The 12,504-nt window shown below is 30.3% G+C and overlaps 3 protein-coding genes across 3 annotated transcripts; 1 reads left to right on the top strand and 2 right to left on the bottom strand.

The window, feature by feature from the left end:
* Nucleotides 1–247: 247 nt before the first annotated feature.
* LOC125866986 (uncharacterized) lies at nucleotides 248–2,334 on the bottom strand. Its single transcript, XM_049547385.1, has 4 exons — nucleotides 2,069–2,334; nucleotides 1,873–1,967; nucleotides 573–725; nucleotides 248–443 (listed from the first exon to the last, which is right to left on the bottom strand). The coding sequence occupies exons 1-4, from the start codon at nucleotides 2,175–2,177 to the stop codon at nucleotides 288–290; spliced, it is 513 nt and encodes a 170-aa protein (XP_049403342.1). The 5' UTR covers nucleotides 2,178–2,334; the 3' UTR covers nucleotides 248–287.
* Nucleotides 2,335–4,024: 1,690 nt separating this feature from the next.
* On the top strand, nucleotides 4,025–4,922 carry LOC125866985 (E3 ubiquitin-protein ligase MPSR1-like). Its single transcript, XM_049547384.1, has one exon. The coding sequence runs from the start codon at nucleotides 4,152–4,154 to the stop codon at nucleotides 4,794–4,796; it is 645 nt and encodes a 214-aa protein (XP_049403341.1). The 5' UTR covers nucleotides 4,025–4,151; the 3' UTR covers nucleotides 4,797–4,922.
* Nucleotides 4,923–6,982: 2,060 nt separating this feature from the next.
* Nucleotides 6,983–9,152, bottom strand: LOC125867382 (myb family transcription factor PHL8-like). The gene is made up of 5 exons (XM_049547863.1): nucleotides 8,788–9,152; nucleotides 8,587–8,663; nucleotides 8,259–8,482; nucleotides 7,853–7,922; nucleotides 6,983–7,596 (listed from the first exon to the last, which is right to left on the bottom strand). The coding sequence occupies exons 1-5, from the start codon at nucleotides 8,924–8,926 to the stop codon at nucleotides 7,114–7,116; spliced, it is 993 nt and encodes a 330-aa protein (XP_049403820.1). The 5' UTR covers nucleotides 8,927–9,152; the 3' UTR covers nucleotides 6,983–7,113.
* Between the last annotated feature and the right edge of the window lie 3,352 nt (nucleotides 9,153–12,504).

The following is a 12,504-nucleotide window of genomic DNA, read 5'->3' as shown; positions in this document are numbered from 1 at the left end:
AAAAAAAGCTAACAATTACTGTTTTTTTTAAAACAGGCAATTGATTTTTCCTTCCCTCTATTTTCTTATTCAGATAATGAATTATTCAAAATTGGTTAGACAAAAGGAAAATAGAACTTCGAATTTTGACTATACGTCTAGAGCAAATAAAAATAAAAATATCTTAAATTGTACAACAACAAACTATAATCTGATAAAACAACAAATATAAGATAAGGAAGAACTATACTACTTTTGTAAAAGGATCTTAAAGGCTATACAAAATGCACATAGAAAATAAGGAAGAACTATTTGAACAGGAAACCATGTCGAGAAATGGCAACCTCAAAGGCTTGCATTCTGTCTCCTCGAGCAAAACCATTTCGATCATAAGATGAAATTTCATCGATGTTGAGATCAACACAAGTCTGCACTAGTTGCTCACCAACACGTTCTGCTGCTTCCTGTGATCGAGAGGGACAAAGTTAGGGAATAATGCCAAGACTTGAAAATCCCATAACTGTTGTAACAAGAAACATAGAAATTTGCAGAACACTACAAAATTACGGTCTCAATGTGCTGGAGATACTCACTATGGTGCTGCAAGGTGGATCACCGCGGATTGATTTTTGCAAAGTGCTTCCGTAAAACAAGCACTTCTTGTTCTGGTCATCTATCAGTGTAGCATACAACTGTTTTTCTGAGAAGAAGACTGAAAGTCTTGGTTTTTCAGGAGTGCCATTAAACTGCCAAAGACCAAATAAAAAGTTCAATGATTAAAGTAAATCAATAAACTTACACATATATGCTTTTTTTGTTGTGATTGAGTGAGTGAGTGAGCGAGTCCATGAAATGATTTTAGAGAACAATTAAGATTAAACATTGCATTCGGGAACGAAAATGGAAAGTAGATCAAGAACGAGGAGTCAAGGAGAAACAAACTTACAAATACAGAACACACCAAATGACGTTTCAAGACATCTTGGAACATGTCCAAAGATGTGAAGCAAGAGCAAAGGTACAAATCACCTATTCCTACTAGATATGGAGATATGCAATGTTTTAAATGTCGTGGTGTAGGTAATATGACATATGAGTGTCCTTATAGAAGAGCCATGTTGTCGAAGCCTGATGGTCTTTATGCAACGGGTGAAAGCATTAAATAGTAATCCATTAGGTAAGAAAGTTGAAGTCATTGCTGGCTACTCCTATACAAATATGACAAGAAACCAATAAATTCTTTGCATTTACCTTCTTCAATTATGTACGCTTGTTCTGTTTCTAAGCAGAAACGATCAATCTGTGCTCAACATTGTACGATCTTAAAGCCAAGTTACATAAATTAGTTTCTTCTTTCTATCCGAACACCAAAATATTGCAATAAATACATCAGCACCAATCTTCTGCACTACCATTACTTAACAACAACAACATACCTAGTGTAATTCTAGAAATAGAGTTTGGGGAGGATAAGTTGTACACAGACCACCCTATCTTTATGAGTGTAGAGAGGTTGTTTCCAATAGACTCTCGGCTCAATAGAGAAGTTATTCAGAGAAGGGTTGCAAGAAGTAAAAATGACATGATACAAAGCAAAATGAAGCAATAGATAGTTGAAACACATTAAAGAAAAGAAACTACGTGATTACTAAACACTACTACTAAGGAGAAGAGGATATAGGGCTAGCCCCCTTGCTTCTCACACCTAACATGCGACCACACTCAGCTACCTACCGACCTTCCTACCTTCCTATCTAGGGTCCTTAGTAAGCTGAAGTTATAACACAGAAATGTGGCTACATTAAATAGCTTATCATATCTCAAATTTGACACTCAACATTATTTTGCTGGGCAGAAATATCAAGAGCCATAATTTTAACAAATGTCACATACCTTCTTTCGAATTCGCCTATTTCGAAGTTTAGCACTCTCAGTCCGAGATTTAGCTTTAGCTGTAGCTTGAATTACCAATGGCTTCATGTCTAACCCTACAAAGTATAATATACAAAGCTAAGTACAAAACAGAACCAAAAGACATTATTATCTAGTAAAGCTAGAAACTTTAGAGCAATTGACCATTAAAACTTACTTTTAATTTGGATAGGAAGAGTGGTATATGAGTGATTTATACAAATTCCAAAGAGCTCACAAGTCTTGATTTTTAGCGAACAAACATTACTCAAAGCCATTGTTGCCATTCTTTAAGGCTAGTTTTTTAACTTGCTAAGAAAAATCAAAGCAGACCCATTTCTCTAAAATGGACATTTTGGTGCCTCGCTCTTTGGGGAATTTAATCAAACAGGTTATCTGCAAAATACCATCTTCCCAGGCGCACACTCTATCACTCTGCAGAAGATAATAAGAAGGGAATGAAATAGTTTTTGGACTCAATTAATAAGTATATTGGTTTTGGGCTGGATATAAGCCCAAAATAAGCAAAGAAAGTTGTAGTCCATGAAATTTTTCGAAATCTCATGATCAAACGTGTTTTTTTAGAATTAAACTCCAGAGAAAAAAAAATTGCCTTTAAATGCATGTAGAATATACTAAAATTGTTTTTAAAGCTCTTAATTCTTAAATATGTCTATTAATTGAAAATTTTGAATTAAAAAATTATCAAAAAAGAAAGATAAAACTATAGCACATGGACAAGGGTATTGAATTTACATAATGTTAGGAATTAATAATTTGAATGAGAAACTTGCAAGAAAAATAGGGTATGGATAAAGCTACAATGAAAAAGATAGAGTGAAAGATAAAATAGAATTATTAAATAATAAGTGACTTGCCAAAATGAGAAGAAAAATATTAATGTAACAACACAATCCCACTAAATCGATCGTTACACAAAATGAGATTTTTCTTTGTTACCTAACTATGGTTTTAAAACAATATGATATAGTAATACAATTGAATTAACAATCGAAATAAATATTGCATTTAAACTAACAATACTATTGAGTAATTTGACACATAATTTGTACAAAAATAGTTAGGAAACCTCGAGCATTGACCATTAGACGTATTTAAACTAACAATACTATTGAGTAATTTGACACATAATTTATACAAAAACAATTAGGTAAACCTTGAGCATTGACCATTAGACGTGTTTAAAACATACAATCNACATGTCTATTAATTGAAAAATTTTGAATTTAAAAATTGTCAAAAAAGAAAGATAAAACTATAGCACATGAACAAGGGTATTGAATTTACATAATGTTAGGAATTAATAATTTGAATGAGAAACTTACAAGAAAAATAGGGTATGAATAAAGCTACAATGAAAAAGGTAGAGTAAAAGATAAAATAGAATTATTAAATAATAAGCGACTTGCCAAAATGAGAAGAAAAATATAAATGTAACAACACAGTCCCACTAAATCGATCGTTACACAAAATGAGATTTTTCTTTGTTACCTAACTGTGGTTTTAAAACAATATGATATAGTGATACAATTGAATTAACAATCGAAATAAATATTGCATTTAAACTAACAATACTATTGAGTAATTTGACACATAATTTGTACAAAAATAGTTAGGAAACCTCGAGCATTGACCATTAGACGTATTTAAACTAACAATACTATTGAGTAATTTGACACATAATTTATACAAAAACAATTAGGTAAACCTTGAGCATTGACCATTAGACGTGTTTAAAACATACAATCAAATTACAAAACTAAATCCCATACATGAATCTCATTACCTAAACAATTAGATAAACCTCAAGCATTGACCATTAGACGTGTTTAAAACATACAATCAAATCACAAAACTAAACCCCATACATGAATCTCATTACGTTTTACCAGTGCCCCGCCCCAAGACAATTTCCAAAATTACCCTTTTAAAACACTAATATTTACAAGTTGACAAGTTCAATGGTGCTGGACCATAGAATGAAAGTAAAGACTCACTAGTATTAGATTAAATCCCTCAAAAATATCTACCATCTATCTCAAAAGGATAAACACTAATTAATTAATTAAATTAATCAAATCATAAAAATCAACCACCACAGTTAACTGTCTGCATAATTCCAGAATCTTCTACAACTTTCTGTGTGCTTCTTTGCCTCCATTATATCTTCAGTCCTCTGCAACCATTAACTTTCTATTATGAATCTTCTTCTCCAAATTTCTCTCTAAATTCTTAATTTAATGGCTTCAGAATCAGAATCGGTTTCATCGTTGATGGAGAATTTGATGAATTCCAGAAACATAGACCTTTCTTTGTTTTTACCTTTCATTTTATCCATCACGAACAATCCAATTTCATCAAATTCAGTTCAAGATTCATCCAACCCAGATGAGGAAACAGATGAATCAACAACCCCATCTGAATTTTCCGATCGGATCATCCTCGTAAACCCGTTAACCCAAAACATGATCGTAATGGAAACCCGTTCATCTACAACCTTAGATTCATTTCTGCACGAATTGATGAGCAAAGAAGGTCAACCCCCAGCTTCCAAAGCATCAATTGATGCACTTACAAGTGTTGAGATTTGCGAAGAAGGAGAAAAAGGGGAGTGCTCTATATGTTTGGATGATTGGGTAATTGGTGGAGTAGTGAAAGAAATGCCTTGTAAGCATAGATTTCATGGAGATTGTATTGAAAAATGGTTGAAGATTCATGGGTCGTGTCCGATTTGTAGGTATAAAATGCCTGAAGAAAATGGCGAATCAAAAAATCGAGGAAGGAGGAGAGAGATTTGGATGAGTTTTTCAAGTTCAGAAAATCATAATAACCAAACAGTTTCAGCTAATTTTAGTTCTGAAAATGATCATGCATCAGAAGCTTAAAAGCAACTTTTAATTTTTTTGTTCAAAATTTGCAGTTCTTTTTTAAGAATAATGTTATTGTACAGGGCCACATTTTGTTGTTTGTTGAATATGGTAAAATGGAAGTTTATTTTTATTTGTTATTTAGTTACTTACTATTTTATTTGTTTTTATCTTTTAACCTATTTTTTTTAATCATAAGTCTGTTTCGTATCTTATTTTCTAGGACTATTTTTCGTGTTATAATGTGTGATATTATATAGTAATTAAAAACAATAAAATTCATTCAAATATTTATTCAAATGACACAATTAAATGCAATATGATAAATCATGAAATGAAACAATATGTAGATAGAAGAAAAGATACTTATTTATACAATCATTTTCCCCTTTGTTAATTCGAGTTGGGTATGGTTTCATGTAGGGAAGTGTTTTTATCAAAACTCGAGACATTTAATTTGAGATTTTTAATTAAGAAAGCAACAACCTCATTTATTGAATCATGTATCACTTATTTTAATGGAACACAATCATTTTCCTTATAATTAAATTATAGATAAATCTCTCTTGTTTATCAAACTTGAGGCAAACCACTATCCATTTAGTTTTTATTTATAGAGAGATCTAATTTTCCATATTCTATCCCCACATTTAGAAATATATACGTCCTCTTTGTTTTGTATAAATCTATCTTATAAGATTAATTTTGACTTCTCACCCACTCTAGGAGAGTTGTGAGGCTAAACCTTGCACTAATTTAGGTTGCACTGGGAGATCAAAATTGAACCTCCAAATTTAGTACAAAAGCTAATTTTCAAAAACTTTTGTGTTAATATATAGTTTTTTCCACTTAAAACTTGATCAGTAGCCTATGGCCTCTTGCTTAATTTTGTATACCACTTTTCAAATATTCTCATGTGTTTTAGTATTGAGTTCCATTTTCTTCCTTCTCACCATCCTAACCTGATTTTTGGTTCAAGTTTTATATTTTTTCCATTATTAAAGTAACAAAGAAAGAGTACTCTATTACAACAACAACAATATACTCACTGCAATTTCACACGTGGGGTCTGAAGAAGATGATGTGTACGCAACCTTATGCCTATCTTACAAAGGTAGATAGACTGTTTCTAATAAACCCTTTCAAAGAAAGAAAGAATTACTAATACATGATTAAAATTGTTCACATGACAATATTTGATAAGTGACAAACACATTAAACTACAATGATAGTGTAATTATTTTCTTATATTGTGGATGCATATAACTTAAAATTCCTCGGAGATTTATACCCTCACTAATTAAGAAAGCTGTCCTAAGCATTTTCTATTTTCCTTGTTTGCTCTATAGTACTATTATTCATTTGTATTGATTTCTAAAACAAATAAATATTCCTTTTTGGTGTAGTTCAAGTTCCTTGCTTGCATCTTTAGAAAAGCATAACAAAAAATGGGATTCCTAGAACATATAGATTCTCCAAGTTTAGCAGCTCATATGCACCTGAGTTAGAATATGGTATCACAAGAAAAGAAAAGAAAAAACTAAAAAAGAGATGCCATTTATCTACACATATTCTCTTGAGTTGTTTTGCACCTATGGTAGAAGAACTTCACTTTGAATAATCTTTCAACATCATATTCATTTTTTTCATAAATCAAATTGACTATCTAACTTGGCATGTTTGAGCTCGTTCACATTGTCGGTTTCAAGTCTGGATAAAGGTGGAAGGTTGTCGAGGGTCAATCAGAAACAACCTTTCTACCCCATAAAAATAAAATTAAGGTTGCGTACAATTTATCCTCCCGAGACTTCACTTGTGAGCTTTCACTTTTTCTTTTGTTGTTGTTGATGTTATGTTTATTGTGTAATGCTCTCTATTTCACATTATTTCGTTGTTGCTATTGCTTTCATAGTATAACCCCTTTTCTCAAACTATTTAGAATGCTTTATTTATGCTGAGGGTCTATTAGAAACAACCCCTCTATCTCTACAAAATAGGAATAAAGTCTGCATACACTTTACCTTCCCCAGGCCCTACTTGTGAGATTATACTGAATATGTTGTTATCAGATTAACCATATGTTATTGGACTCATTCTCTGCAATGGAATAGATTCATGTACTTTTAGTAAATGTGAAACAGGGAAAACAGAGTTGTTACTTGTGAATTTGTGCTCATTATATCCAATACCAATCAAAATGAATATACTTTGGAAAGTTCTCTTAAGTTTCTTTCACAAAACAATATACATATTATTATTAGTATTTTTTTCTATAAACAACATTACTAGCTATAAGAATCAATGACTTTTATAGAGAATAAAAATAAATACAATACTAACTATACTCATTCAAGTCTATAACTTTTGTAACATTTTCATCATACTCATCTGGACATTTTCTGTTCAAATCAATTGTCTCCAAATATCTTTTACCAGATGATTGTTCATCACCACAAATGTTATGTCTACTTCTTTTTTTCCCTTTGGTTTCTTGATTCAATGAAAGTCCACAAATATCCTTTCTTGCTGAGCTCTCAGAAGATGTTAATGAACTTTCAATCGAACACAAGATTCCTTCTTTCAATGTTTTATTCTCTATGTCTTTCGAAATTGAACAATCGATTTCTGTTATGACTGATAATGAAGAACTTGGACAACATCCCATGTTAACCATTGAAACTAATTGTGAGAGTTCAGCTTTAGCATGTTCAACTCCTGAAGAAGTACCATATCCTGCTAGTGTCTCTTGTGCTTTTCTTAAAACTGATTGTAAATACTTGCCTTGTGCTTCAATCCTAAGTTGTAAATGTCTTTGTACCTAAAATAAATACAATAACTACGCCTCAATCCCAAGAAAGTTGGGGCCAGTTAAAATTTTGTATGTATTGTGAGGATTCATCATGACTTGACTAGTTTATGTTGATCTATAGTGTAACACACCCCTTATGACGAACAGTGTAAAACTAGTCAATTTATGATGAATCATCCTCGAATACATACAAATTTGTAAATATCTTGGAAAAGTATGCACATGTAAATCAAGAAGATATTCATATTTTTTGATAAATTTTTACCTCAATTTGTTGATGAAGTTTCCTTTGTACATCCATTTGCATTTGTAAAGCTCTTGCAATTTGGAAACTCCTGAGAAAAAAATTTAACTAGTTAGATGTTGTAAATGCTTGTGAAGTTTCTATGTTAACTGGCGTTTGACCATAGATTTTGGATCAGATTTTGAAAGTTTATCTTCAAATATCTGTTTGACCATCAAATTTGATGAGACTCAAAATTCAACAATAAAATATTTTTAAGTTTTCAAAAACGGGCTCATACCACTTTTTGGTTCTTCCACTCACAAAACTTTGAACTTTTTTCCAAGTAAAATGCATGTTTAAACACAAATTTTTTCAAGTTTTAACTTCAAAATCTACGATCAGACGAGATCTTAATTTATTGCATTCAAAGAGAAGAAATCATTACTCATTCATCTGATTTTGAGATCCATCACATACTCCCAAAGATAACTTATGATCACTCTGAGGCAACTCTGTATCAAAATAAGTCCTCTGCTTTAAGCCTCTGGAGATTTCATTTCCCTTTGTATCATCATCATTAGGTACTATTTCACACAAATCCAATTTGACTTCTTGTTTGTTTTCATCAAAAGATTGATCAGTCACCGAACTCTTTCCTAGACGATATTTCTGTACAACAAGGAAAACCAATCAATTAATTCAAAGTCGTGCATTTTTGGAGGATCTGATAAGGGTGCGACAACATTTTTGAAGAGTCTAAGTAACATAGTTACCTGTAAATGGCTCTTGAGGTGATATAAAGTTAGTCCATGAATGTTCATCACTCTCATCAATGATTTTGGTGTAGCCTCTACATTATCAATCAAATAGTAATAATTAAATTTGTAACAAGAATAAGTTGTTGCACCTATGTCAGTTGACACAAGTGCAACAATGACATTTTTGGAGGATCCGAGCAGGTAAAAAGTACTTACTATCTGGACCTCCTAGTTGAGAGACTGCATCGACGAATCGTTGGTGAAGATCAGGAGTCCATTTTAGTCTAGGCTTAGCATCACTTGATAAAACTAAGTTCATATCTTTAGTTTGTTGTGCATTTTGATCAAGAGCCATCTTTTGTTGTTGATTTACAAGGTAGAAATGTATGTGTATTTTTTGAATTGAATCATGTAGAAAAGAGTTTGCTTTTGTGTGTCTGAAAAATGTGGCAACTCTTATAGTTGTATATATAATTGGGAAGTTTGTTAAGGGTGTCCCATGTTGTTTTCTCACTCCATATCTGGAAACATATGTTGTAAGGGAATATATGCTCTCCTATGAGTTGTGGCCCTTCTTTTCTTCCATTTCCCATTTCATATCAAACTTTTTCTTTATAAAAAAATATTTTTCTTGTGTTTCCAACTCATTTAACTTATCTCACTATTTTGTCGTAGTTATTGTTCTTTTTTCAGAATATTTTATCGTGTTTTTCTATAGTATTTTATCGTGATTTCATTTTTCGATCTGCTTTGATATGTTTTCCTATAAATTAAGGGTTTATCAAAACAATTTTAGTACTGGCCACCTCTCAAGATAGGGGTACAATTTGCGTAGATTAGTACCTTCACAAGACCTCACTTGTGGAATTAACACTTCTGATATTTCTTTTTTCAATCTGCTTTAGTATGTTTTTTCTTGAGTGGAGGATCTATCAGCAACGTAACGAGCTCGATAGAGATAACGTTTGCATACACTTTATCCTCCTTAAAACTGACTTATAAAATAACACTAAATATGTTGTTGTTGATGTTAGTGATCTAATAATTTAATATTTTTTCTTTCTTTTTTTTCCAAAATGCTTTGTCATGTTTTCTATAGTATTTTGTCATGATTGACACTTCTGATATTTCTTTTTCCAATCTGCTTTAATATGTTTTTTCTTGAGCCAACAGTCTATCGGCAACAAGCTCGATAGAAATAAGGTCTGAGTACACTTTATTCTCCCTAGAATTGACATATAAAATTACACTGAATATATTATTATTGCTGATAGTGATATTTAATAATTCTCTTTTCTCTTTCTTCTTTGACTTGAAAGGGTGTGTCTGTGAGAGAATCTATGATTCAGCAAAAACAAAGAAAGCAAACACATTTCAATTTTGAAGTCTCAAAAGGAGAGAAAAGTAGAGGAAAAAAAATAAAGTTTATAATTTGTTTTTACCTCCTGTTTTTCCTTCTTATTTCTCTTTCTTTCTGCTTTGATTCCCCTACTGAAAATAGCCAGCCCCACCATTATTTATAATGGAAACTAACTTTTTTAAAAAAAATCTTAATACAGGAGCCTTTGATGTAAGCAAAAAAAAAAAACTATATTTTGGTATTTCTTTATTGGAAATATTGATAAAAAGGGATTCTTTAAAATAATTATTTTCTTTGGTTTTTTTTTCTTTCTTTCTTGTTCATAATAATTTTCTTTTGTTGAGAGGTGTGGTTGTATTGGCAGATTCTATTTGTTTTTTTATGGGGATAAAGGAATCAAGGAATCTAGTAATAGATTATTTTTTCTTTCTTGTACATAATTATTGAGTTTTTTTTTATGTTATCAAGAGGTACTTTATGAGTAACTAAGAGATAATAATGAAGCAAAAAACAAAATTTTCAAATAGAACTATTTAATTAATTATCAAAAGTATTAACCTTAGTGTGTTTTATATGTCTTTATTATCAATCTTTGAATTTTCAGATATACTATAAGTATATGCTTGTTATCTACTATGTAAAAGAAACTTGGAAGACAAAAAAGAGGTCAGAAGAATGAAATCTATAGTTATTTTATTATTTTAATTTTAATGTAAAGCAAGAATAGTGTGATCGATAATAATGAAATGAAATGGAATCAAACTTAGAAGAATTATTCAATGGGACCCTTCCCTTGCAGAGAATTTGGGAAGACCAAGTCCATATCATTAATATATCTAAAATTTCTAAAATATTTAGTTTTTTTGTAACATGACATAATAGATAAAATTATATTAATATATATAAAATATCTAATTTTATAAAAATATACTTATTTTTTAACTTATAAATTCACCTTTGGTTACGTTTTCCATCACCAGCTAGTTGAAGCTAGTTATATGAATCATTCATGTAGAAAAAATATGAAATTTGCTTTTACACTATTCAAAAATATTATCCGTTACACGTTTGATTATTTAGACTTTTTTCATCAGAAAATTATCTTGTATTTGCTTTTCCATTAACGGATGATATAACATGAAATGTATGGACTAGATTCAGAGTAAGATTAGATCAAAAACATAACGAGCTAGGGGTGAAGCCAGGTAGAGCTGAATTTCCTTTCACGAAGAATTACACTATGTATACATTGTTAAAATTATTTTGTATATATATAGATGTTGAATTCTTTCAATTAATTCATATGTTAACTTCTTTATATTTTAAAGGGAAAAAAGACAAATATACCCTGAACTATCATAAATGGTATGCGGTATGCACATACCCTTTGTTATACTTTTTGGGCATTGGTGCCCATGTCGTCCAAAAACTAGAGCATATACATCATTTATACTAACGGACATACACGTGTCATAATCTTATCCATCGATCCCAAAAATATGACGGAGGGCATCTGCATACCATTTACGATAGTTCAAGGGTATATTTATTCTATTTCCCTATTTTAAATCTCTAAAATGAAAATCTTGACTCCGTCACCATTGAGGAGTACTGGACAAATTTGACCCTTTCCCCATCGTTCATATCCAATGGAATATATTTTTTCATTTATCCTAGAATATTTCAATGGTTAAAATTTCATAGCATAAAGGCTGGCATGAGGACAATTTTGCACTAATAAGAATAAATTCTATATTTAATTGACGTTGGCTGAAGTGCCAAGAAAGGTATAAATATAATTTTATTTATTATTATATTGAAACTTTCTGATCTTCTTGATTTAGAGGAGGTTTTGAACTGACTTAAAAGTTGGATAAATTTATTTTTAAGTCAATTTTTGATAAATATAAATTAATTTAAAATAAGTCATAAATGACTTAAAGTAAGTTGAGAAATGTTTGGAAAGGTGAAAAATGACTTAAAATAAATCAAAAATTAAAAGTAGGTCTCCCCTACTTTTTATTTTTTTACTTAAAAACTGTATTTTTTTAAACCAATTCAAAGAGGAAAAAAGATATAGGTAGCTTGATCAGTTTATTGCTGATCATCACAATTTTTTTCTAATATATGCTAATGATAACTTAGGTGATAGCAGAAACAAATATTCCTTCAGTTTTGTTTTTTATATTATATTTTAAAAAGTATATATATTTAAAAAAATATATTTTTAACATTTCACCTGACATATTTAAGAATAAACTTTTGTGTATATTTATCCTTTTGAAAATTCACTTATGTAATTATATCGGAAATGTTGTATTATTATTATTATTATTATTGCTTTTATTATTTTGGTTATCTTACTATTTTTACTATCAATATTTTATTTTATTTTGGTATTTTCATAAACTTGTTTGAAAACACTTTTTTTAGTCTAGGATTTATAATTAGAAACAAGCTCTACTTAACTGAAAATAAAGGTATACAAATTTGATTTATGAAATCACATTAAATATATTATTGTTATTTTTATTATCTCAAAATTATCGTAATTCTCACTCAAAGTCTACTAA

The sequence above is a fragment of the Solanum stenotomum genome, chromosome 6 (assembly GCF_019186545.1).
Source record: "Solanum stenotomum isolate F172 chromosome 6, ASM1918654v1, whole genome shotgun sequence".
NCBI lineage: Eukaryota > Viridiplantae > Streptophyta > Magnoliopsida > Solanales > Solanaceae > Solanum > Solanum stenotomum.
This window is presented reverse-complemented; position numbering and strand designations above follow the sequence as displayed.

What these genes read in the sequence shown, in the direction of transcription:
- LOC125866986 (XM_049547385.1), bottom strand. Translation starts at nt 2,177, where the DNA reads ATGGCAACAATGGCTTTGAGTAATGTTTGTTCGCTAAAAATCAAGACT. An exon ending in TCTTCCTATCCAAATTAAAA is followed by an intron (nt 1,968 to 2,068) that starts GTAAGTTTTAAT and finishes TATACTTTGTAG; the next exon opens with GGTTAGACATGAAGCCATTG. An exon ending in ATAGGCGAATTCGAAAGAAG is followed by an intron (nt 726 to 1,872) that starts GTATGTGACATT and finishes GGTCTTTGGCAG; the next exon opens with TTTAATGGCACTCCTGAAAA.
- LOC125866985 (XM_049547384.1), top strand. Translation starts at nt 4,152, where the DNA reads ATGGCTTCAGAATCAGAATCGGTTTCATCGTTGATGGAGAATTTGATG.
- LOC125867382 (XM_049547863.1), bottom strand. Translation starts at nt 8,926, where the DNA reads ATGGCTCTTGATCAAAATGCACAACAAACTAAAGATATGAACTTAGTT. An exon ending in TCAACTAGGAGGTCCAGATA is followed by an intron (nt 8,664 to 8,787) that starts GTAAGTACTTTT and finishes TTGATAATGTAG; the next exon opens with AGGCTACACCAAAATCATTG. An exon ending in TCTCAAAATCAGATGAATGA is followed by an intron (nt 7,923 to 8,258) that starts GTAATGATTTCT and finishes TTTTTTTCTCAG; the next exon opens with GAGTTTCCAAATTGCAAGAG.